Source organism: Aythya ferina (assembly GCF_964211825.1).
Source record: "Aythya ferina genome assembly, chromosome: 5".
NCBI classification, from domain to species: domain Eukaryota; kingdom Metazoa; phylum Chordata; class Aves; order Anseriformes; family Anatidae; genus Aythya; species Aythya ferina.
In genome coordinates, this window is record NC_140301.1 from 44,583,452 (window position 1) to 44,610,483 (window position 27,032).

The following is a 27,032-nucleotide window of genomic DNA, read 5'->3' on the forward strand; positions in this document are numbered from 1 at the left end:
TGGATTCCCTTGTTCTATAAATGCTTTTCTGCTGGTCTGCTTAGTCTTGGATTTCAGTAATTAATCAGTGGGGATTACATCACAGTCCTTTCACAAGTCAAGTTAAAAGTTGGAAATTGCGAGACTGATTAGCTAAGCAAAACTTTAACGTTGGATTAATTCAGGTACTAATGAGGGGAATAATTAACGTATCATTACTTAAATAGGTACTAATGTTGTAACTAAGGAATAAGATAATTCTGAATTACATTCAAGCATCGAAAGAACTGCAGAAATGTTGTAGAGCCCACTGCACAAATAAACAGATCTGGTGAGCCAGAGGATATGCTCAGTGGGAGGATTTTCAGCTTTTCTGTTTGTTTACGCTTCCCTTTCCCTGTTTCTCCAAACCACTCCTTTTCCTAACATCAGCAGATCAATGTCCTCCCCATGCTTCCATGAATTCTTTTTTGGGGACTTTATACATAGTAGTGGCTACATTTAATTCTCCCTTTTCCAAAGAAGAACATAGACTATAAAAGGAGGATTTATCTGAAAATGTTTATGCTTTTGTTCTTGTTCTTGCTGATTCATAGCTGACAAGTATTCTTTTAAGCTTTTTTTCTGTCAATCTCCATTTTGTTAAGTTATTTTAACTTTTTTTTTTTTTTTTAATCAAAAGTCTTTTCTTCCAAAAGAAGTTTAGAGTAATACATTGTCTCCTACAAAGGTTTAGGAGGTTTTGCTTGAGTATATGATCTGATTGCTCCTTCCCACTATTGCAGGAGTACATTGCAGCCCTGCAGAGTTTGTGCCTATGAAGTAGTGGCTAACTTGTTAATGCCATTATCCTCATAACTTCTACAAATCCTGAGTTAAATTAGGATGGCCTTGTAAAAATAGATTTAACTTCTAGATTAATTATTAAAACTTCCAAAGAGGCTGGAGTGCTGGAATTATTTCCCCTTTGTCTGTTGATGTATGTTGAAATAAACATATATTTCAGCTACCTTATGTCCTTGGATTTAGTGTCCCTCTCCAAAGGCATTTATCTCCCATAATCAGTGAGGGATTTTTGCTGACTGTTGTAGCATGATGCTAGACTTTAGGATTATAGCTGAAGCACAGTCTGTGGAGTCATCTTGCTGTCAGGTGCTCCTGCCCTGCAGAGCCGCAAGAAGATATCTGCTGAATCACCCTGGCTTGATTTAAACACCCAGCCTAGCATTCAAGAGATCTTGGCAAACCAAAACTGAGAGAAGGGATTATGGCAAAGCTGCTGAACAGATGTACTAAGTGCTCCCGCTTCTAGAGAGAAAGCTTAGGCTGAGATCTGTAACTGGTTTTAAAATGTCTGTGTCTTCTGCCCTTGGGTGGGTATTAATGGAAACTGCTTTCACTTAGTGAGATGCCAGACATTCACAACCTAATTTGAGAGATAAGACTTAGTCAACGACTTTTTCTGGAGGCTGAGGAAGAACTTTGATCATTGTTAAGTGGAGGCTTGGGTACTAAATAGCTGATGTGCTTCTTAATTAATTTGTTCTGTCTCAGGAGACCTTAAGTACTACGTATGTGGTACAGTGTCTTGTATAGGAATCACCCTGTGAAAGCACTAAGTAAAAATACCTTTACACATTGTAGAAATTGCGTAATCAGAGAACTAAAGTTGGTCCAAAATTACCACGACTTTATAGTGTTTAAGTGTAGCTTAGAATGTAGAAAAAGAAGCTGAAGTTATGTATTTTGTGTGGCAGAGATTTCCTTATTTGCACATCTAAGATGCATCAGTGGTTTCCTGGAACAGCAGAAAGCAAATGCAACTGTTAAGCTAAAAAGATTGAATAGAACATCTTAAATGTAGTTAGGCACTCCTTAGTTTAACGTTGTAAAGAGCACTGGCAACAAGATCACACTGACCAATTTACAGATTTTTCTACCAGTGCATTGTCCCAGAAAGTACTAAAAAAAATAAATTCAACATTTTGCTATTGGGATTTTAATTTTCTTAGCGCTTACAAAATCATACTTCATCCTTGCTTCTTCAAGTCTGTGGGTATGCACACATGCACATTTTAAAATAAAATTAAAAAAATAAATACCATGGAATCTGTCCTTTCCCTTTTCTTGGCTGAGACAGGTGACTAGGACACTGCATGTGGGCCACTGCTGTTGCATTCTCTTCTCCTGGTTGCCAAGTCTCTCCCACTAAGCAAATGCAGTGTAATTCACTTAACTGACACCTTGATGGATTGCCAGGGAAAAAGGTATTGTGCCAGACATTTCAGAGATTCCACAGATCAACTGGCACAGCTACACTGAAAAAGTCTTCTAAAAGGACATGCATCTAAGCCTGGCTGCAGCATTCTTTATTTGCTAGCAAGTTTTCCTTCTGCACAACTTTATGCATACATACTGTTATTTTTTCTAGATTGTAGCTACAGAGTGCTAGTAACTGATCTGAACCTTGTTTTTTGTTACAAATTTCAGGAGACCAAGTCCATTTTTATGACTCCTTGTCAAGGTCATTATTTTTATTTTGTTGCTTTTAGAATAAGGCATTCCACATGTGGGCAACACTCTCATTTTATTTGGAGAGAGTGAAGTAATCCCACTTGTGTATTAAAGTAAAATATTTTAGCAGCTTCCTTACAGGATGAGCTGCCATTTCGTGTGAATTTCACTTTTTTTCTAAAATAGAAAAGACTTAGGCCTGTCAACTCACAGATGCTCCATGAAGCAGGTATTTTCCTTGCTGATGATGCTGACTTCCAAGGACAGCTGAGACATATAGGAAGAGAAAATCATGACAGGTCGAACACAGGTATGGGAAGAAAAGTTCCAAGTGTGGGAAGGCTTTAAGGGCTTTATAGAAGTGGAGAAGCCAAGTTTGAAAAGGAGAGAAAAAAATAGAATAAAAACTAGAAAAAAGAACTAGGAAAAAAAAAAAAAAGATAGCAAAACACTATACAACACAGGGAGAAATTAAGTACCTCTGTAGAAGAACAAAGATGACCCAGGACATAGAAGGTGAGCCTGAAGAGGAGAGGATTTCAAAGGCTCTGATTTTTATGATGTGTGCAAAAAGTATCCAATTGATTTTAAAGAGACTTTTGATTGTCTGCACTGAGAAATCAAAATCAGGAATGCTGTTTCTGCTGTACTAAAAAAGAAAGATGAGTTTAGCAGCACTGATGCTTCAGATAAGGATTCTTTCAAATCATCTTACTTTAAAACAAAAATAAGACACAACATAGAGATAGAAAGCATAAGCTAAACAATGTTGGAGTTAGAATAAGACATTAATGAGGCAATAAATGCAGCAGAGGCCCTTATTTGAGCTACAGGGACGTGACTCACTATGAATTTTAAAAAATATTTAGGAAGGAAGCAGTACGTGCATGTGGGAAGCATATAGAAAGAAAGCTCAGAACCTTCAGAAGACACCAGCCCTGAAGCGCTCCTAAGACCTATGAAAGGGCAGTTGACCCAAAAACAAAATGAAGCAATTCAGAAGGGGGAAAAAAAAAGATCTTCTACACCAATGTAGTAGATAAATCATGGAATTAGATTAGATTCCACTGAGAACATAATGCATGGAGAAAAATGTGGTAAGGGGAAAGGGAGGGACTAGGATGACGTTGCAGAGATATCATTAAGAAAATTCAAATCCAGGACAGCAATGGATTAACAGCATCTCCTCCATAGTCATGTGATCAGTAGTTTTGGCTGTTTCTGGTTAGCAAGTGCTATCAGATCACCTAAAAGGAATTTCTGTAAGCAAATTACTGCCACTATTTGACATTAAGTAGCAACTTCAGAAGCAGTTCATGTTAAGGAAGGTAGTTAAGGCAGCTAACTGTGGTTTGAGATGATTCAGGGTAAGAATTCCTAGTCTAGTTTGCAGAAGTAGCCCTGGAGTCTGTCTAGGAATCAGAGAAATTTGTATGGCTGAGAAGCAGTATCTTGTGCCTCTAGCACAGGCACATCCTATCTCTTTCATGGTTATCTTCAGTGCACAGGCATCATGGGGGATGATACTGGGGAGAAGACAATGCTATGCACACACCAGTAAGTTACCCTACAAAAAATGTAGGCTAGAAGTTCACCAGCACTGGCCTGATAATATTGCAGGGGTTAAAATCTAGAATGGTATAAAAATGCAACCGATCCTCTTCTGTTCAGAAACCAAAAGGATGGAGAAATTGCCCTCATGGCTGTAGCTGTTTTTTTGAACTACCACTCTGCAGTTTAATCATGCTTTTATACAATTAATTATAAATTAGCAGAATAATCAAATACTGAACGCAAAATGTTTTTTTAATCAGCTTAATAACAGCAAGCTAAAAGTTCTGTAAACCGTATTTTATGATATATTAAGATGGTTGTTAAATAGAGATAAGCTGTATTTTCTTTGCACTATACAAAGATTACATACAACCTGTACTTTACAACAGATTTTATTTTCTGTGTACAAGATGCATGTGCTTTACTGACCTTAACATTATTTACGTTTTCAAAGGCAAATACAGATAAACCAGACAAAATACTATTAGGCCTTTCTGGTACTCCAAATATGTTCATCTTGATACTTCAGAAGGTAATATATTAAGGTAAAGCGAATACGCTTACAACTTCAAATTAAGGAAAAGAACATAGCCTGGTGGCTATGTTCAGTGCAGGTACATTTGCCTTGTACTTACCCACCTTGTTGTAACTGCAGGTTGAGTAAAGATGATGATCTGTTTGTTCCCTTTTGCAACAAAGAGACTGTGAGCTTCTACTATGCAAAGTGTCTTGGGTATACTTACAAAGTTTTTTAATAACAGCAGCTAGAGTACCATAGTGGAAACTACCCAGTTTTTCCTGCTTATGTAAAGATACTAAAATCATCTGGAAAATAGTGTTCTTACTGTGGAACAAATTACTCTGCTTCCATTTAGTAGTGAATTTTGCTGACTGTGACATATTTGAGAATACAAGCTACATTGGATATTTGATAGAGATCGGTATGCAGGACAAATTAACCAAAGCCTGGATAACTATAATAAATAAGAATCCTCATGTGGATTTGCTGACTGAGCAGCACCTTCCCAAAAAGAACTGGCAGCCATTCAACCTGCCGCTGCTGTCGTGAGGAAATTTCTTAAACGTTGGCTTTTTCTTTTTCTTTTTTTTTTTTTAATGAATGGATGTTTATTGACTTTCCAGATGACATTACTAATCCACGTAAACAGGATGTTTACTTTGCACATAATAGAAAGTGTAAACAGAAATATGAGCATCAGTATATGCTCAATTCTTCAATGGTGACCCAGCACTCGCCTTCTAAAAAAACAAGTCCTCTTGTTGTCAATTTGCACTTCCATTCTGAACCATTTGTAGATATTCCTTGTGTAGCTTTTCTTGGGTTTCATAAACTTTCTTTAGCTTCTTAATTTGTCCTTTGCTGAGTTCTTTGCCTTCTGCATCATGCGTGGGAAATCCCTGAAATATAAAAATAATATTTAAGATAAATTCTTGGACTGCTTTTGCTCCTTATAGAATTCTGTTCTTTGCAGATGAATCACGTTTGAATAAGATAGGAGGAAAATGTCATAAGTAATGACAAACTGTCAGGGTAGGGTGCATCATGGTTAATTTTAGTCACCCAGAAGTTTGACAAGTAACTTGGACTACTTGCATATGTTCCCTTCCTATTTTCTGTCTTGTACTAAGGGAAGTTTAGGCAACTAATTTCTAGATGGTTATAGTTAAGCGAATAATAACCAATCCCTAAACAGATGGTTAAAACACCACTTTTAATGATACTAACATATTAAATCCAAGGCTTAAAGCAAAAGCAGTAAGAGAAGAGATTTGTGTTCTTGATGGAGAAAGTATGATCACAGTTTCTAGGGACCTTCTCCTTGGTTTACATGCCTATTTTCCTTATTTACACTCTATTCTTACTTGCCCCCAGAGCCTGAATTTGAATGGGTGAAGAGGACAGGCAGAAATAGAATCAATGTCCCAGACCAAGCACTCAAACAACAGTGCTTTGCTTTTCCAAGTAATGCCTTTTATCCTCACAGGAGCAACCAGAGCCACAGGGAGCGGAACCAAAATGGAAGAACAGGGTCTCTCTGAAAGACATGCCTGTTTCCATCAGTTCTGGAAGAGTTAGGGAATTTGTACAAGTGTAGTCCTTGCCCTGAAACAGGGTAATAAATCTGTGAACAAATATTATGCATGTTCCTAGCCACAAATCTTCAGGGAATGTTGCTTTGTAACGGGAAGGCCAAAGGAGACCACTGTACAATGAAAATACCCTTGAAATGACTAATGGTTTGACAGCCTTGCTCCCCAGTGCAAGGTATGTGCAAGGCAATATACTGCTTTTTCTTTCTCTCCTTCCCTCCCTCCCCTACATTAATAACACTGCCTTAGAGGTTTTGGAACAGGATCAGGTATGTACACATACAAGCAAATATGTACAGATGGGGTAGGAAAACTACTCCCTATTTAAAGAGAAGTCTCTTACATTTTCATCAAACACAGAATATTTGTCACGCTCCAATTTAAACATTTCATGTGGTGGAATCTTCATTTTTGCCAGCTTTGCTGCCTGTAATATAAAGCATGCATTAACTGCATTAGCATCACAATTAATTACTAACAAGCTGTTTTTTTAAATAGCCATCTCTGAATGTGTGCAAATGGAAAAGTAAATAGTTTGCAAACCAAAGAACATTTAATTCACCATTATTTATCATGTGAAAAGAAACTTTCAGTAAGAAGCAACTCAATAAATCATAGCTGTGTTTGTCTAGGAAAATAAAAAAAAGTGTATGTTTTAAATTTGCAGAGAACAACTTAATACAGTAATTGTGTTGCAGAAACGCAAAATAACTTGCTTATACTTTCCGAAAACTACATCCGATTTCTGCTCATTTGGTTCCTTAGTGTTTTAAGTGTAAATACAAAGCAAATACTGCTATTTGTAAACAAGTTAAGCAATGATCTCACTGCAAAGGGAACCACCTTTATCGACATAATTCCCTGCTGGCAAGAACAAATTTCTGTGCAGGTCACAGCAGGATCTGGATGCAAGTAGTTGCACTGAAAATAAATTGAACTTTCACTTATTTGTGAACAAGTACATCTCAGAATCCTTTCCAAGTAATTTATGCCCAATACAAGGGAATCACCTTCTTGAAAGAATGAGGAGAACTACTTGGACTATAACTACTTATTTGTTTTTTTTTTTTCCCTCTGTATGTGACACTCTAAAAGTTTACTTCCTCTTTTAACCCAAGAAAGCATTTCCTGTACTGTTAGAGTCATCAGCATGGCAAACAATGTTTTCCTCTTCCAAGTTCACCTACTTTAGCTTCACCCAAAGCCTAAAACCTTTAAGTGATCACAATTCCACCTAGCGAGACTAAACACACTTTTACAAAACACTACATCTCAGAGTTCAAGCATAGGGAACCATAGGGAACAGAGTGAGTCTCAAAGATAAGACAACTTGTTTTTCATGTATACCCGTGACACTGGAAAGGGAACCAAATAGTAAGTGACACAACCAAAATCTTCTCTAACAGGTATGTAAGATACCACTTTGTCAATTACGAAAGTAATACTGTCTATAGAATGAAATATGTGCTACAAGATCTGAGCAGGTTCTGCATTCTTGTTTTGAAAGATGGCTGCTCTATAATAACAGCCATCAAGGAGATGAGTATTCAAATCTAAATTGCAAGCCAAATCCATTCTGAGAAGGAAAGTGTAGAAAACTAAATAAATGGAGGCTCAGTTAATGTTGTGTAGGGAGAATGTGTTCTAATGCAGTCTTTCCTGCACGTGACTACTGCTATTAACACTTTTCTTCAAAACCAGATTAAAGGAATTTGAACACTTACTTCCTGCTCTTGTTTTTTCCTGGCTGCTTCTTCTTTCTTCCTTTTTTTCTCTTCTTCAATCTATGAAAGACAGCGTTAATGAGCAAAAGGTAACTATTTCAGGTAACTACATCATTTTGTTGTTTTCTATAAATCTGAGCCGGCTAGCTAGCTCCACTGGATATCTAATTGCAGACAGAACTGGCAGCGTAACCTACAGCAAAAACACTATGCCTTGTAATTAGGATTGTCTGATACTTCCCATTGGAAGACTTTGTTTTCATTTGCTTTTATTCACAGTTAAACCAGTTTTAACTGTTCAGAATGTATTTTGCATGCAAAGCGTACACCTATGAAAGAATACAAAACTTGCAAAAGAAGTGATCCTGCCGTTTCACAGGGAAAATGTTTTGCAAATGTCTTTAATAAGACCATATTCCTCTGATATTTTAAGCTCTTGCCTCAAACTGTGAAGATATTACAGTTTCTCAAGTAGTTGCATCCCTTGATGTTCCTAGGGAAACGACTATCCAAATTTAACCAAGTTAAAAAACCTTTAAAAAAAAAAAAAAAAAAAAAAAAAAAAAAAAGCATCTTGTACTTGCTTAGGAGACCCACTAGTTTTCTAAGGGTTCTGCCAGTACTGAACATAGCACTGTGTTTCCAGGGAAAAGGTACTCTAGCTGCAGCTTCTACTCATCAATTAGATATGAACTGCCCTCAAATGCCTTTTTGATGAAAACACCTGGAACTGGCTGCAACCGTGACTTATTTTTCCCTTTTTTAAAAAAAGTCCACAGGGAAGGAGAAATATTGGGAAGTCTTCCAAACATTTCTAGTCATGATGGAGTTTTTTTTATCTGTTAAAACTGAAGACAGATATGTAAAGCATTATTTTAAAACACTACAGAGTCAAACATTAACACTAAGAAGTGCAAACAGGAGGGTATCTGTACAGACCTTTTGTATGTGATTTATGATTCATACGTAAATCGACGTTTACATAGCAACATGTAACGTCTTGCCCTTACACCCAGAATATCTCACTTATTCATGCTACATTAATATTTAGCCGGTGCGTTTTGTTTTCAAATAGCAAATAAACACGTTCTAGTTCTATTAAAAATGTCAATTTCACTTGTACAGATAAAAAAAGTCATAATCAATTTTTCATTGGAATCATTCTTTCAGAGAGATATGACAATATGTATGCAATACTCAACATCCCTTAATTAAATTAAGATGAAAGAACAACAACAACAAAAACACCTCAGAGGTATTCATTACATCCCATAAAGAATTTTCTAGCAGCTGCTATTTGAAAAATCCTTTTCCTGAACACCATTCTAATTTTAGTATCTACTCTGGTGTATTATTTCTATTATTGTTGCTAGGTTTACAAATTATCAGGGAAATGCATAGGTTCTACATTACTTTAAACATAAAAAAAAAATTGAATGCTTAAAATAATAACCTTTTTCTTTTCTTCTCTTTCTTTCAATAATGTGTCCTTATCCACTAATTTAACCACAGTTGGAAGTCCTGAAGAAGCAAAAACAGAAGAATGAGTTTCCAATGCTTGAACAGTGAAAGATAAACCTTATATTACCTTATAATTTTTTCTCAAGCTGAATGCAAATACAGAAGAATGACTACTTAAAAAAGACTAAGCAATTAGGTACTATAGAAAAAGACTGTGATAAACATTTTTATTCTCTATATATTCCAAAATACACGTACATAATATGTACGTGAAAACGGAAATCCATTACGCTATAGATTTGCAGTCCTTGAGCATGGTGGATTATTCAATACTAGTCTTGACAGCTCGTTTTCCCACAAGAAAATAAGATTATAAAAACAGATACCTAAAAGTTCACAAGATACAGAATTGGGTACCTTCATGATCTTCAAATCGAACACCAAGTTCAGGAAGGATGTCATCTCGAAGAGCATCACTCAACTGCAGCACTTCAGTTACTATGGAGCATAAAAAATACTTTCAGTTAAGCAAGTTTTGGTGAAAGTATACTTCTATCCTGATACATACTTATTTAAATGCAGTTAAGAAATTGCCACTCTCTCACATAGGTTGCACAGAAAGGTCTTTTGTTTTAAAGTGATTTATGTTTTTAAATAAATTCTGCCTTCTTTCAGTTACAGAGAGAGGAAGCATGTTTCTTTGCAGGAATTCATACATTTCCTCTGAGATACCGCTATTGTTCCTGAAAACCATAATGAGAATTTCAGTTCAGTACCATAATCCCATATAAGTCCGAAAACCTTTCCTTACTAAAAAAAAAAATCATTTAAAAGGAAAAAAAAAAAAAAAAAAAAAAACACAGGAACTTTTAAGTCTGTACTTGTTTGTTCTCTTTTACATGAGCACGCTGTTAATTCTCTGTCTCACCACTTCACGTTAGGAAGAAAAAAGTTACACTGTTAGAACACAACAGATTCATATAATGAGGAGCATGGAAATGACTGAACTGGAGTAGATTGGACGTTAATTAGTCCTACAATCCAATGCTGCACACAGAGTGTTCCTTGCAGTGTAAGTTCAATACTCCATGCAAAATACTTATACTGTGTTACAACTCTGGATATTTTAAATACCCACAAAAAATATGCAGCATACCCACTAAAATAAATTTTACCGAGTTTTTATTTTTTTATGACAATTTTTTGGATTAAAAAAAATATATATAATTTTTAAGTTCCAAATTTCACTGAATGTCCCTTTTGCTTTGTGTTGCAAGACAGAACCTTACTTTCATAAAAATCAATCATAACTGTATACATACATATATATTTTATTTTTATTTTTTTGAACTAGTTCTCTCATTTGTTTCTTGAGTCAGATTTGTCACTGTAATTTCTTTCCTCTCTTTACAAGACAGGAAGGTCTTGCTTGCCAAAAGTTGAGTTTTGACAAATACACCACATGTAGAAATGAAACAATAATATACACGTATCAGTTAGGAAAACAAAATGGAGGAAATTAAATGTTGTTACTGCAACAGAAGGCCAATACAAATACCAGACAAATTAAATTGTTTATCTTATCCTGCTCTTTACTGCTTTCATTACATAAAAGCCTCTCAAATCACCAATTAGATAGCAAGATCCCCTCATGTAAGCAATAAATAAACCCTAAAAAGTTTGTCATAAATCTCAGTCACACAATGCAGCAGATGACAGTAACAAATGTTAAGCTATGAACTGCAAGGAAGGAAGCTATCTTAGTTGTAAGAGCCTGCTTTCAGTTAGGAGGAACATGCTAACCTAATAGACAGGGAAATTAATGTAATACACTTTGAAGAATTTTCAAAATAAAGATAACTTACTTCTTCATTCATTTTAACTCTGCCATCACAAATCTAACTTCTCAATCAAATGTACACTAAGCTATCTCTAAAATTTATTCCCAAACCCGTGAAACAACTCCTCTGAGCTTTACTGAACTATGGAATGGAAAGAACAATGTAGAGACAGGAACAGTTTTACTAACAACGATTTTTCACAATTCATCAAGGCCATAAAACACATCTTCACTGTTGGTTTCCATTACGACAGTTCAGTTACTACTGTGAGGGGCAGCTTTGCAGGCAGGACTGCCCATTTAAGAGTTTTGGCTTGCAGAGAGGGTATATGCAAAGCTGCAGAGAAAGTCAGGCTGGTGACAGTAAAAAGGACTAGAGAAGGCTTACTACATCCCAGCTTTTTACTTGCTTACCTGCCCAAGCACTCTGCAAAAATAACCCGCAAAATCATCATCTCATGTCATAGCAACATTTGTCAGTAATACAGTTGTCCAAGGCACTGAGAAAGGAATTAAGTTTTAAGGAAAGGAGGGGGAACAGGCAAGAAGGGGAGAAGAAAGAAAGTCCAAGCTAGTTCAGGAATGATGCAACAGTTCTGCCAAGGTACAATGGATGGGCACCAGACACAGGAAGATGCTAATGGCTGCTGCAGGATTTCCGCTAAGAAAGGTTAAGAAGAATCACAAGATTTTGTATCCTGTGCTACATCTAGCAGTAACTTTGAAGGATTAGTATTTTATTGGTTTGCTAACTACACATAAATTTGTCAAAGCAATTGCAATCCAAACATCCTCTGGTTCTACAGATAGTTATCTTTCTTGTTGCGTCTCTGCTTATCACCTGTGTTTTTTTGGGGGCGGGGGGCTGGGAGCAGGGGGAAGAAGCAGACAGCAAGTTACTAAGAACCTAAGATTTAGCTGAAGTAGATGCTATTAATTCTTCAGGGGAAAATTATCTTCAAAGAACAGACTTACTACCTATTTACTGAAGTAAGGAATTGTATCCACTGAGAAATAGCAACACAGTTATAAGGAACCAAACGCACCATGAAGAGCCTTGTATGTTGCCCTTATGAACTCAATTCAGTAGCAGGTTTTGATACAAAGTCTTGCATTTAGGAGGAAACACAAATATAAACAGATAGATTGGGTTAGTAGATAAGTGTTCTTTCTCCCTTTTAGCAGTGACTCTGAGATGGTTAAAGATAAGCAGTAATAAAGATCTCAAAGCTAATAATTCAGCCAGTAAGAGCTTCCACCCAGATGCTGGATTTTAAGCACTGCACATTTTAGCAGCAACCCTTGGCCTGCACCTTCATCTCTTCCATAATTGAGCCTCAGAAAGCTGAACAGTGGACAGAGAACTGACTATCCCAATACCATAGAAAGGAACAGCCACATTGCAGGGCAGTTTTCTTTGCTGGGCAATCAGCAGAATGACAAAACATCGCATTTTATAGGAGCTGTTTATTCTGCTGTGAACTAAGTCATTACTTTTCTTTACCCAGAGCAGTTACACACAGTGAACCATGCTGATGTTTGACGCCACTCTAAAGAAGCCATTAAGATAACAAGTGATAAGATTATCTCACTGGTTGTTAACACTGAAGAGTTGACTCTGACCTATGCAAGGGAATTATAGATGTCATATCAAGGGTGTATCAGATACACTTACTGTTTATTCAATAAAACAGCACAGTCAAAGCTTTTAAAAATGGGATGGGGTGTGTGTGTCAGGTGGAACCCACAACGACTTCTAGGAAACTCCCAGATGAATTTTCAAAAGAGAACACTGAATTACCATCTCGGATACCACAATAACAATTGTGCTAACAGCTAAGAATGAACATCTCAGCCTATTTAAACACAGACGCTACCACTGTGTAGCAATCTACATTTCTAAGAGAATGTTCTCCCTGCAGGAGATGATGGCTACTACTTTCATATCAAGAAAGCAAGGAGTGCCCTAACTAGAGAAACAACAGCTCATCCTCTTCATTCCTGAACTTTTAGTCTTTAAGCAATTAAAATAAAATGAGCTGAGTAGCCTGTAAATGATTCCCAAATTAAAGAGACATGTAGCAGAGACCTAAGTATTCAAAGCAACTCTGATTTAAAGATGCCTTACCTTTATTTTCTAAGCAAAGAGACTGCAACACCCAGATCCTCCTGTCCTTCCCAGTCCCACATCTCCTAAATCTCATATGCAACAACACAGGAAAAAGTAAATTCTCACCTTTTTTCTCTCTGGCAATTTGTCGCACTCCTTCTCTGAACTCAGAGAGAACTTGTAGGTATGGCATCACTGTAGATTCAATCTGTAGGGTAATTATTTCTACAGTTAGCTAATCATAATTTAGATTTAAAACAGGTCCTTATCCACTTCATATTTACGTACTTTTGGATAGATGTTGACCCTCAGGGCAGATATGTATCAATAAAGTGTCATTTCTCTATTGATGTCAAAGGAGAGATGATAACTTGCATTAACTGACAATTCTCCCTTTGGGCTGATAAAATCACCTTGCCTCTCCCCATTCCTTTTTCCTCTCTTTGCAGTTACAGATACATCAGTTCCACAGGGTTATGCTATGGCCCAGCTGGCTATAACGCAGTACACAGGGGTAAAAACAGCTGCCGAAGACATGCTGAAGAGCTACACCCAGATGAATTTGCCCCTTCATGTTCCATGTTGTCTTATTTAGGTCAAAGTGCTTGTCACAAATAAATCAAGTGAAGCTGATGTTAAGACTTATTTGCATTAGAACAGATCTCAAATGTCAGCATATCCTTACTGTATCTGCTTCCAGCACAGTGCAGTTGTCTGTACTCCCCCCATGACTCCCTTCTCAACACAGAGTATGGGGAGACTACTGTTGAAGTATTTCAGGTGTGAATAACTGCTGCTCATGAAAGCTCAGACAAGTCATCCTGAGAATCCTGCTTTCAGTGGTAGTGAAGAGCAACAGCTAGCTGTCTGTGAATGCAATGAACACTTACAATTACAGATCAGCGCTGTTTGCCATCACATTTCTGGAATCCCAGGAGGAGAGGCTGGGCACCCAGGGGACTGCTTATATTAAAAGTTTAATTACTTTGAAGCGTGGGGGAGAGATAGAGAAAAACATAAACACTCACTTCTGTTTCACCTACAGTTTCCAAGTGTCTCTCCCATCTGTTAAATCTCTGTGACATATTTCCGTGCAATTCACAGCCCAGAGAGGCTGTTATGCTCTAGAAGTACCCACATGAAAGGACCTGATGGGCTCAGATAAAACTTTTTGTAAATGTGAATGCTACACAATCATCTTCACAACCACAAGGAAAGTGGTTCTGCTAAGTCTGGCGGAAAGAAGAGACCCTGGAAACTACATGAGCTACAGCCATGTCTCTGCTACCCTCTTTACACTGAAACTACCTCAACATGCAAGTGAAGTGGCATCAGGAAAGCATGTGCCATCCTTCCTTTATTATATATACCAGACATCTAAAGATGAAAGCTTTTTATTTCCAGAATAACTAACCTGACAGAAATGCTTAAGTCATTTGGAAAATGAGGCTATGGAATCTGAGGTTTTCTGACTGCACATGTCTCCTATTCCCTTTCAAGTCGATCAATGAGCCGTGGTAATTATGCTTGTTTTTCTCTCAGAGCTTTTGAAGAGGATTAAGTCTTTTTTGGAGATAAAGACTTTCAGATCTATTGATTCCTTCATTTTTTATTTGGACACAGAAGAAATAGGCCTGATTCACAGCTTTCTGTTTTAATGAAAAGTTTTCCAACCCGGAATGTTCACTTGGTAGTTTTTGCTAAGAAAAGTAAGTCTCTGCAGATTGAAAGAGGGTATACGACAATTAATGGAAGAGCCAAAACACTGTCAATATTATATATCTTTATGCTATAATGATTAAATCAGAAATGTCTTGGGTGATAAAAACAGAAGTTTTTTTCCTGTAAAATGCAAAATAAGCTGCTCTGGGTGGGTACCTGACTACTGGTTTTCTTTGAACTGACTGCGTATACAAAAACAAGAACAACAAAAAACATACACATATTTCACTAACAAGTGTTGAAATTCCTTTTCTGCACCAGATTCTTTTGACTCTACTAACCTCAACAACATTACTTTAAAATAATGTAAGGCTTAACTTCTTGTTCCAAGCTACTGCCAATCTTCCCCTAAAGCTCTTACAAACACTATTTGAACGAAGTGTAAAATACAGATTTAATTTTCATTTTCCCTAAAAAGATAAGTGTTAAGGTGCTGTCTTTCTCCTGAAATTCAAAATAATTTTGAGTTAAGCTAAAATTCACTATTGATGGCTTTTAGCATGGAATGCTGAGCATCCTCCTTATCATCGTATATCATTATTAGAGATTTCCACAGCACTGTAATGTAAGTGTTTGCATGAGCAATTATCCGATGAACATTCACTGTCATTCAGTGACAAGCAAGTTTTTCTCTTCCTCTGGTGAACTAAGGGGTTTTTGTTTGCCTTTTTGTTTTGCATTTGTTTGTTTTAATTATTCCTTTTAAGGAGGAACAGAAAAACACACGATCACAATTTTGAATGCAAAACTGCATTAAGACCAGCACTAGAAGCTACTCAATATCAGATGTTGTGCCACATCAGCGTCCTTTCTCATATCAAGATTTTCTCATGAACAGAAAGAGCGAAGTTGATGGCTTTTCAGATGGAGTTATTTCTCCTGCCTGCCCCATGAAACATTACTATTGTTACAGGGCCTATTAGCACTTTCATCAGGCATCTCCCACATATTTCTAGGAAAACTCTGCATTACAGTGGTATTGCTGAGTGACCAAAGCAAAACAGCCTTCAAAAGCCAAATAAATACTGTGGCTACAAAATGAGATCAGAAAGAGAGATTGAACTGAGGATGAAACTCAGCTGCCTCCAGGCTGGTTTTTGGTGTACCACAAGGAACTTTAATCAGTATAATTGTATTTTTGAAACTACTTAATACACAAATCCTTGTAATGAGTCTTTATACGGTAGCATGTGCTGTCTGTAGTTAATGTGGTTTCTTAAACAGATTCATCATTCAGAAGATGAGATAATTTTTTTTCTGGTTGCTGTACAATTTGTCTGTCATTAAATCAAACAAACCTATAAAATAACAACTGTCAGAAAAATCCCACTTCCTTAGCCAATTAATTACATTGTTTCTACTTAAAACATTTGAATCCAAAGTAACTCAGCTACGTACCAGTAATGTAATCCCTTTACCTAACCTAGGCTTTCAAAAGGACACAGAATAATTTTTTACAGTGTACTTTGTTCTTCACTTACATTTATGTTTTGACTGTTCCCTCCAACAGGAAAACCAATTACGTCATCACTTTCTATGGCACCAAAAATCTGATCAAGGGGGAAAAAAAAAAAAGAAAAAAACAAAAAAAAGAACAGGTTGTATACATCAAGTTACAGGTATGTGAAGACTAAGCAAAATCACATGTACTAGGGTTTTGAAGCCACCTAGTTCATTTAACCCACAATTCATTGTGTTAGTAAGAATTTGTTGTGCTTTTTAATTGATACAACATATCAAGCATTGGCTTTCAGATTTAGATTTAATGCAGTCAGATTTGACATTTTGACTTCTTTTTTTTTTTTTAATGTTTTCTGTGTATGTAATAGGGCCTTTCTACTATTGAGTAAAACATTAGCTGAAATAATAATGGACTAAAGGGTTCCAAATTGTTCCTGCTGCAGCATACACTGCAGTTTGGGATCGTTTTGGTTGGGGTGCGTGTGGAAGATCTCTAGTTTCCTACAAGTTAAAGAAAATCTGTACAGATCCCTATGTATTTGAAAAATACAACAGTTAAAATTGCACAGTGCAATAGCAACTTTACTACTTGCTATTACATACCTTTAGCATTTGAGTGAGATAGGAACTGATGTTTTCTAAAAGAAGTCTGTTTGGCATTTGTCTGGAAGATTTCTTTGCAGCAATATAGGAGTTTGACTGACTGACTAACGAACGCATTTCTTCTAAGACAGAGCGAGTGTCAATATTGTCACACAGTGCTTCATGAATTGCTGCTTTCTTGTCGTAAAAACTAAGAAGAAAAACATTTTTTTTTTTTTACTATTTATGTCAAAAGTATCTGCAATCACTCCTCTAACAGAAGTTCTTTAGAGTACAAGGGAGCCTAAAAATGAGATTGTCTTTTGTTGGTTAAAGTTTATATATAAAGGGAAAAAAAAAAAAAGATGAGCAAGAGAAAGGCATCATCACCATGATGCAGCTGTTTTGCTACTACGAACAAAGGCAGGCAGGATAATCTAGCTGGTAACAACTATCCAAACAAATTACATCTAATGCATTTTCAGCAGCTGACTTCTTAATACTAGTTATTAAAAGCAGTTCAAATTGCTTATTTAGTACTTATTATATTTTTTAAAGTATTGATCTCCTATCCCTAGGTACCAACTTAGGAATTTGTTTACCATCTTTCTAATGTGGAACACCAATTTGGAAATTAATTTACCACAAAGAGTAGCAGTATGAAGCTGCTACAAGCAGACACAAGGAATAAATTCATGCAAACTATGTAATGTTTATTAATAGGCGTAATAAGTAATATATTATATTAAACACTGTTCCATCACACGTTATGACTTTTTCAAACATACTTTTTTCAGAGAAAAGAAAGTGAGAAGTGGTGGATAAGACAAAAACAAATATTCATAAAACATAATCTTTTAAATTTTAAATGTTTCTCCCACTTCTTTGTCCCTTTCTTTTGACCTACTACCTATTCCCCCACACACAACCTTTTTTTATTTTTTTAAAGAGGTCTCTCTAACAACAAGACGAAGATTGAATTTTCACTAAACAGAAGCATCTGCACTTGGTCTTACAACAGTCAACATCTCTGTTCATGACAGTGAACTGAACTAGGAAAAATATTAGTACCACAACACAAGAAGTTTCTTTTTTAAATTTCACACGTAATAGAAGTCACATAGGAAGCTGTTCATATGACATACAATAAGGATAGTTTGTTATAAATGTGCAAGACTGCTATATTGATATCACTGTTTCTCTCCAGTCAATAACATTTTCAAATATCAGCACTCTGATCTTTTGTACTTTTAGTTGAGTCATTTAACTTGCGTTTATCTTCAATTTTGTTATTCCACTTTGAAATGTGTAAAATATTATTTTCATGGTTCTAAAGATCATATACAAATTATTGGTCACTTCTCAAAGAGGACAACAGCGTCTGAAGTAGTGAAGGAAATTACAACTATCTAACAAAGGACTTCTATTTCTCTACACAAGACATGACAATGTACTTAACACAAATAAAAGGAAAATCAACAATTTAATCTAAACTTCATGAAGCTGCCGCACAATTAAATTCACTATCTTGTATAGATATTAAATTCACTATCTTGTATAGAGCTGAGATACTGACTGGAAATGCTGCCAGACTTGTAAATACCACTAGTAAGTCATTTTACAACGAATATAAATTAAACATGCAGCTACACAACATCTATTCAGAGAAGAAATAGGAATGCTCCACTCACTTCTTGTTCAGCTCTGCTTCCTGATTTTCCCATTTCTGAAACTGGCCTGTCACATCAGTGGGAGCTCGAAGAATATCCTTCACATTTAAAAAGAATTCCTAAAGAAAAAGAACATAGTTCAAAACCTGTTTAGATTACACACAAACAGTATTTACTATAAAGAAAAAGCATTATTTCAAACTCAGCCTTGTAAAACTTGGTTTCAATGCTATTTTGGCTAGGATCTACTGAATGGCTCTCACAAGAGGGAAACCCCCACTTTTCACATAACTCTATAAATCACCATCAGACTAATTCAGTTCCGTGTGTCATCTCTACCACTGCCTGATACTACAATGATACTCTAACATTAAGCTGCTCAAATACAGTACCATTTAAAAAATAATTAGATAGGAGTTCTTATGTCAGATTTTTATGTGTTGCTAGGAATGGAAAACCAGGAATACAAATGGCTTCATAGAAAGGTTTTTTTTTCATGCAGGCATCCAGCTTGGTGAAAAGTCATTTTCTGTGTGTCCCAAGTCAAACATTTTACATAAATAGCAGAGTACCTTCAGCTAGAAAGACCAACATCAACAATCTCAAAATGCTGTACAGCCTCCTTGTGGGAAATGTGGGTTTAACTCACTGCTCTGAACTATGCAGGGATAGAAACTGTGCCTGACCCCTCACCTTACAGCTGGTAGGAATAAAATCAAATGTTCAATGTATGCGGCGAGAAAGACAACGTAGGAATAATATAGCCCTTTGTCAACATGTGCAAAGTCTGATCTGGTAGAGAGTGTCTGTTGGACTCAGTCCTATAAGCAAGCTAAACTGAGAAACTAATCTTGCATGTAAGTGCCAAAATGCTCAGAGATGTCAAAACTTGGACAGAGCACGCACCTGCAGAGAAATGTAGCCGTCTGTGGAATTTATGTGATTTGAATGTTCAATGGTAGCTAAAGAAATACTGTAAGATCACAAACGATGAATTCAGAAGGCAAACGACTGGGGATGCAGCCTGTACATCCTTGGGTTCTATTGCTTGAAACATGTTACAACAATAAAGTTCAGAGAGCTGGAGGAAGAATGGAAAGCTTACTTACATTCATAAACTTCTCATACTGAATAGCTGACTCCATGGTGTTGTTTGAATAATCCAGTGTATCCTTCCAAGAGTGCATGAGGAAAGCCAACCGTAACTGTCGTGCTATTAGGAGTTTTAAAGTAAACAAGGAAAATAATAATAAACTAAATAAAAGTATTTTTATGGCCTCCAATACTGTAATGGCTAATTACATAAGAATTTTTAGTATTCTTACTCTCAACACATCTACCAAAAAAGCAAGACTATTATTATCCATACAGCTACCAATGAGGAACAGGGTAGCTGTTCTAAAGTGACTGAAGAAAATACCTGCAGTCAGCCAATTTTGGAAACTCCATTATGAACTTAATTACCACAGTCATCACTCCAACTGTATCAAAAGTACTCAAATTCTGAAGTAATTTTTACCTGTATGTTTCTTCAGTGCATCTTTTATGGTGATAAAATTCTTCAAAGATTTGGACATTTTACAGCCAGCTATTGTTAAGTGGCCAGTATGTAGAAAATACCGAACCCAGTGATCATTTTCAAAGTATGCCTGCAGCAAAAACAAACAAGACTCAATGCTGTACACATATATACCATAAACTACAATAATTTAGGAATAAAATATTGAGGGGGAAAAAGTTATGCTTATACAAAACATGTAAATTTAAAAAATAACACAAAAAATAGATGCATTTGTGTAAGTTGCTGTCAAAGCTAAGCACATAGCTTCATCACTACAGAAACTGAAAGGCAGTGACAAACAGTTCACTGACCTCAGACTGTGCCAGTTCATTGTCATGGTGGGGAAATCGGAGATCAAAGCCTCCTCCATGAATGTCCATTGACTCTCCTAGAATGGATCCAGCCATTGCAGAACATTCAATGTGCCAACCTGGCCGGCCCTGTTAAAATAAAGACATTACTTGGCTAACGGTTAATTGTCTTCCTCTTCTGCCTATGTATCATTAGCTCATTAAATCTAGTACGTCATGTACATCCGTGATGCCTTAATTATCATCCTCCTTATTTTTGATCACATGGAAAGAAAAGGATTGAGAAATCTCTGTAGGTAAAGACTACAGAGAAATATAAGACAACTGACCAATATGAATCATCACAAGCCTGCACGCTGAATTCTGTTTACGAAGAATTGAACAGGCAGATTGAGCATAGCAACATAACCTACTATTGAACGTAAGACCCTCATAATCTAGATATTGATAATATGAGGCGAGCTACAGTATCTGTTTAAGAAAAAACATGCTATCTAATAAAGTGTAAAAGGTCTAAATCCTGTAATGTCCTTACCTTTCCCCATGGAGAATCCCATGAAGGCTCTCCTGGCTTGGAGGATTTCCACAAAGCGAAATCATTTGGAGAATGCTTCTCACTTAGGCGATCCGCTGAGATACTGAGGTCACCTTTCAAGAGAGAAAAAGTAAACATTGACATTTTATTTAAACACCAACATTATTGCTTTTTGGTCTCGCTGTGCCTCACACCATGTGAGGTTAAAAAAAAAAACAAAACACTCAGCACTTGAAAGTCCTTATAATTAACTCTGACAATCCTTTGGTTTTTGATTAATGTTTGGTTGACAGGAAAGCTGACAAGTATCAGCTGCACTGCTTTCTAAGTTTTGACACGAGATTCATCTACATTCTCTCTACAGACACAATTCCAATATTCCAGCTGCAGAAAAAGAAATACTGAATAAATAAAAAATAACTCTGTATTTATAGACAAGTAAGATTGCAGAATCACTTCAAAGTTATAAGTATCAAAATTAAGACTAATTAATCTGTCTTAATATGCACACAGAACATGATCCTAGGGTATCTCTAGCATGCCCTGTCTAGGCTGCCTCACAGAATGGCTGGTAGCTGTTCCATATCTACACATTTACTGTTATGTTTTTATTATAGATGAAGTGTACATTAGTTGCTGTTAGCTCTTTATGATCTTTTGATTGGTACTCTCATTACGGCATCTTTAAAATACTAGGAATTTATCATTTCTTCAGTACTGCTGAAAATTACAAGTGGTTAACAATACCACTTAATGCATGAAAACCAGGACAGAGATTAAAGCCAATCTTGTCAAGGGGAAACTCGTCAATTAATTTTGATGTACAGGTTGAGATACCTGCAATCTCAGTATTTTAGAATACTTAATTTTCAAAGTGCATAATGACAAGTAGTATTATACATTTTAAGTTTACATTAGATGCAACTTTTAAAGTTTAGCATTTCTGCTGCCTCTGCTAGTCAAAATGACATTATCTGTTAGGGTATGGACAATCATGACAAATAAGTCAAAGCAGCTAGGCTGACAAGAGATCTAGACATATGCATAGTCTCAATCAGTTACATTAATCATTCTGCTTCAGTTCGTATTTGCAAAAGCAGACAACTGTGCTTGTTTATGTGGTGGCAATGATGCATTCATGCTGCCACAAAGACAGTGGTTTAAGCTCACACCTTTTATTCCACATACATGTATATACAAAAAATCTCGGTTATAAGGGTTTCAATTAAGAAAAAAAAGTCACATTAAATTTTATGTCCCAGCTCAGATATTGTAGGTGAAATTAAGGTAACTAGCAAGTGTTATATAAAAACCTTTTAATATTCTTCTGATACATTTTGTGGATGATTTTCTACTAAAACAGTACAACCTTAGGAAGAGATAAAATGCTTAACTAATGAATCACATTTCATTGAGCTAGTCTGCTGTAAATGCTCTAATCAAAAGATCTATATTTGGATTTAGTTCAACACAAGGTCAACAAAATAAAGAGTTCTCAGTACAAGAGAAGAATGAGGAGAAAAGAAAAAAAAAAAATACACAAGACCAAATATTTGTCATAAAAAAGCCATAGCCTAGCAGGGAGAGCTTTCACCTGGCACGTGGAAGACTCAGCTTCAAGTCTTTGCTCCCCGTACTATGAAGCAGATGAAAAGCCAAATAACTGGGCTGTACTCAAATTGGACTATTCACAACCTCCTTAAGATAATAAATAACACACAATAAATAATAATGCCATCCTAGAATGAATAACATTTGTTGCTATTTTCCAGTTAAAAACTCAAAGTGCTGGCTCAAGAAAAAAAAATTGAAAAGAAATCCCGAGGCAAAGGAAGTGAGCAGGTAGACCACTGAAGTCTGACAATAAGTTTGATTCAAACATCAGTAGAATCATTTGAAGAGATCAACACATCAGCAACTTAAGCAAACATTATTTCCCCTTTTTACCTTCACCCTCTTGAAGAGCTTTCTGATCACCTACAGCTTCAGGAACCAGCTTAGCATAGGAGTGTTTTTCACTGGAATCAAACTTCATAGTATCAAAGTATACAGATCCATTGGAAACATACCTGAAAAGTTAAAAATAATTATTTAGCTATCTTTCTACTGAGACTTAACTAAACTGTACCCCCAAAATCACTATCCTACTTTTTCTAGTGAACACACATACAGTATGGTACTGTTCACTGTGGTAAAGATGACTTAGGCTCACTTAAGTTTTAAGGCATTACCATAAAAACTTTAGGTAAGGCACTAAAGGTCAGAATAAAATTCAAAGGTAAACCTATTAATATATTTTGTTAAATTCTTAAATAGGTGAGACTTCAGACTAACAGTCTCCAAAAATACCTACAGCAATTCTGGTCCCTTCTAATATTTTGTAATAATATAATACGAATCACGTTTGCTTCAGAGTCCATTTGTCCTCCATCACTTTGCTGATTTTGTCTTACCACAGCCATGATAAAAAGTCTGAGATGGAAGTTTTAGTACCACCATGAACACTAATAATTCAATGCAAATGATTTTGAACATTTTTTTAAAAAATAAAAGCATAGATTTCAGGCAAGAACTTGCAAGAAAAATTATAGGAGTCTGAACCACAGATTTGCTTTTTCACAATGAAAATATACTGAAAACTTGAGCCTAATAAGAGAAAGTACACTCAAAAATGTCAGTCAGGAATCTATCATGATATTAGGAGCTTCTAGAGTAGTAGCCTAACTTTCAAAAGCATTAGACAATCGCAGAATATCATTTTGAGAAGATTTTTTTTTTTACCCTATGTTATTTACAACTGACTTCCAGCAGTCCACTCAGTTCTGAAATCCCCTGCTGAAAGCTGGAAGTCAAACCCAGTTCAAGTGAATTAGGCTTTGACTATTTTTTTTTAGGAATGAGGTTTTCACACTATTAATTTTAATAATCTAACTTGTTTCTTTGTAGGACATTACAAGAAGTATATAGTAGCACATTTTCACCAGGTTATACACAACAGAACTTGCATAAAGTAATGTGAAATTTTTTTACTGGATGAAACACTACTTATAGAAAAGAATATTGTTGCATATGAAAACAGAGAAAAGAGTAAGTGTTCACAGCAATCCAATACAGTATAAGCACATAACAAAAACGCTCAATAGTGAACTTACCCATAACCATTATCCACAATCTTTTTCACAAATGCCACAATTTCTGGCACGTATTCACTAACCCGCGTTAAAACATCTGGAGGTAAAACCTACAGAGAAAAAGTAGCATTTTATACTTAAACATATGTAAATATATATATACAGACATTCAAATACATACAATATATATATATATCTCACATATTCATGAAGTGACTTGCTCAAAAGCAAGTGAAAGTGGAATCTAAGACTCCTACTTCAAGCTCTATGCTCTGCAACAATATGCTGTGGCATTTTTTTTCTCAGCCTCTAAGGCAATGTTATCAACACACTACTGCAGCAGATAGCCCCTATTCCACCTACTGCACTTCTGGCAGAACAGGCAGTGTGTCCCTTTGATTTGGAGGTAAATAAATAAACCTTCATTGATCTGATCCACTGCATATGACATAGTATTTCACCTGGAATAGACAAATCTGTCCTTGACTTTTGTCACCACCATACAATTTAAAGAGTATTCAGTAGTCAATCTACATGCTTAGGATGATAGGGTTGTCCTGTGTAGCAAATGAACTACCTGAAACTTCCAGATCAGTTTATATGATTATAAGCCCATTTTAGTCTAAGAGGAAAGATGGAGTGTACACACCAAACTTATGTCCAGGTCACTGGCACTGGTAACACGCATAAAAGTTTTAAGATTGCTGGGATGAAAACAGAACAGGTGATAATTTAATAGCTACCTATTCACGTTAAAGACTAAAGGAAGTGTATTATCAATACCGTCGAAATACAAGGCTTTTGAAAGTTATTAAAGGGTTTTATTGTATTCTGGGTATTATGAGGCACAGCACATACACTTTCAAAACAGAAAAAAATGTTTTTGTTTTGTTTTTTACTTACGTTGAGAGCTTCCATATCTTTATGAAATTCCCCTTCCCAGAATTTGGGGAGCTTTGAGAATATGGAATTGTCAGTCACCTGACTGCCAAATTTTGTGTCCAACCAGTCAGACAGCAAATCTTTGGCTTCTTCCAACATTATCTATAAAACAATTATAAGTGTAACTGATGAAAGACTTGTCCTGTTTAAACTGTGCTGAAAGATCTTACTCTGAGCAGATAGGTTCGCTTAAGGAAAAAGACACTTGGCTATGAATACAGAGTAATCTGTGCTTCTATCACATTTTTATCACATTGTCCTTTATATATATGGATGAAACATGCAGAGGAAGGAAGACAAACTGGTAACTGACATCTGTTTTCATATTGGTCACTTAAATGAGCATGTGAAATTTATGTTGTAAACACTGAATGGGATCTGCAGTTACCACACCACCCATTCCCCCGCCCACCCCTAATTGCTGGACAATCCTAACAGAACCCTTTCTGTGCACATCAGTAAAAAGTGTTTGAAAGACTGATTTGAACCTCAGAAAGGATGCATTTCTCAATCCTATCCTAAGAGATGGATTTTTACTTATTTACTTATTCACAAGAGCATATAGCTCAGAAGGTGTGATTGTTTAGATTTTAGTTGCTTTTCAAGTTTTTTGAGGCCACTATGCACTTTTATAAAGACTGCTGATTCTATAATAGATGGATTTTTTTTAAGGTGAGTGAGTGAGAGGTACTTCTCTCATACCCTGTGCTTCCTGCAGTGACAAATACGACAAATTATCTAAAAGCAAGAAAAGAGGAATGTGGAAGCCAATTACTAAAAGCTAGCAATTTTATTGCCTGACTCGAATACCAAACCCCAATAGTGTCAACAGGATTATTGTTGCTAATTGTAACAGTCTTTGGGATAAAATTTATTCTGAACATAATTAAGTTTTATATATTTTTTTTCTCTCATCAGAGAAACTTTTGTGTAGAAAACCACACATAGTGGAATGTCATATATGGTTTTACAACAATTTATAGTACAACCCCTACTGAAAACAATTTCATCCACCAAAATACTATTTGAAAGCCCTAACTATTACAAAAATCACTTAAAAAGGAGCTCAAACTGACCTCATGACATCTATTGATCTCTTCTGCAGGGAGTTTTGCTTGCACAGCTGCTTGTAGAGGGTCAAAAGCAGACTTCACTGCATTTTGAATTTTTTCCAACATTTGCTTTTTATCTGGGTCTGTTGTCTCATTTAATTTAACTGAAAAGAGCTACAATCAAAAGAAAAGGTTTAAAAAAAGCAACTTTCAGTACAGTAGGGCTGTGTTCCACACACAACATATTATCTTAACCATACAGAACCTTGCTTTTGATGAATAATATGTTATGCTTTGATATCAGACTACTATAAACAGCTTTGATATCAGACTACTGAAATGTAAACACATGTATTCACTGGTCCAAGAAATGTATTTATTTTTTTCAAAAATTTTATGTCACTAAACCTTAATTACTGTTGTTTAGTAATTTTTACTTTCTATACAGTTGATCATTTCAATTACATAGTTAATTATCCCAAATCTGACATGGAGAAGATCTAATGTGAAACACAAAGAGATTTAAATGCTGTGCTTAGAAAGTATGTCAGGCAATGACAGCTGGGCAAAATTTCCAGGCCACCTAATTCCCAGGCCTGTATTTAATTCATCAGACCAATAATCCTTTTGTGATCTGTAGTTCTAAAATGATCAAAGAATCACCTTCCCCCACTTTTAGTCCAGCATACACAAATTATTAAATCCCTTAAGCTTTCAAGACTTTTTGCTCTTTCCAAGGCCATCAGCGGTACAAAAGGAAAATTTCACAGA

The 27,032-nt window shown here is 35.9% G+C and overlaps 1 protein-coding gene across 3 annotated transcripts in view; it reads right to left on the bottom strand.

The window, feature by feature from the left end:
* Positions 1-4,423: 4,423 nt before the first annotated feature.
* CARS1 (cysteinyl-tRNA synthetase 1) overlaps positions 4,424-27,032 on the bottom strand; it is a 34,028-nt gene continuing 11,419 nt past the window's right edge. For all 3 annotated transcript variants that reach the window (XM_084519715.1, XM_084519714.1, XM_084519713.1), the window contains 17 exons: positions 26,286-26,435; positions 25,171-25,311; positions 24,289-24,377; positions 23,084-23,205; positions 21,137-21,249; positions 20,602-20,730; positions 20,249-20,378; positions 19,839-19,942; positions 18,751-18,848; positions 17,081-17,270; positions 16,498-16,566; positions 13,421-13,502; positions 9,762-9,842; positions 9,337-9,404; positions 7,884-7,943; positions 6,503-6,586; positions 4,424-5,466 (listed from right to left, as the gene is read on the bottom strand). In XM_084519715.1, the coding sequence (XP_084375841.1) occupies positions 5,332-5,466; positions 6,503-6,586; positions 7,884-7,943; positions 9,337-9,404; positions 9,762-9,842; positions 13,421-13,502; positions 16,498-16,566; positions 17,081-17,270; positions 18,751-18,848; positions 19,839-19,942; positions 20,249-20,378; positions 20,602-20,730; positions 21,137-21,249; positions 23,084-23,205; positions 24,289-24,377; positions 25,171-25,311; positions 26,286-26,435 (1,845 nt within the window). In that variant the 3' untranslated portion in view covers positions 4,424-5,331. The remainder of the gene's footprint in view (positions 5,467-6,502; positions 6,587-7,883; positions 7,944-9,336; positions 9,405-9,761; positions 9,843-13,420; positions 13,503-16,497; positions 16,567-17,080; positions 17,271-18,750; positions 18,849-19,838; positions 19,943-20,248; positions 20,379-20,601; positions 20,731-21,136; positions 21,250-23,083; positions 23,206-24,288; positions 24,378-25,170; positions 25,312-26,285; positions 26,436-27,032) is intronic.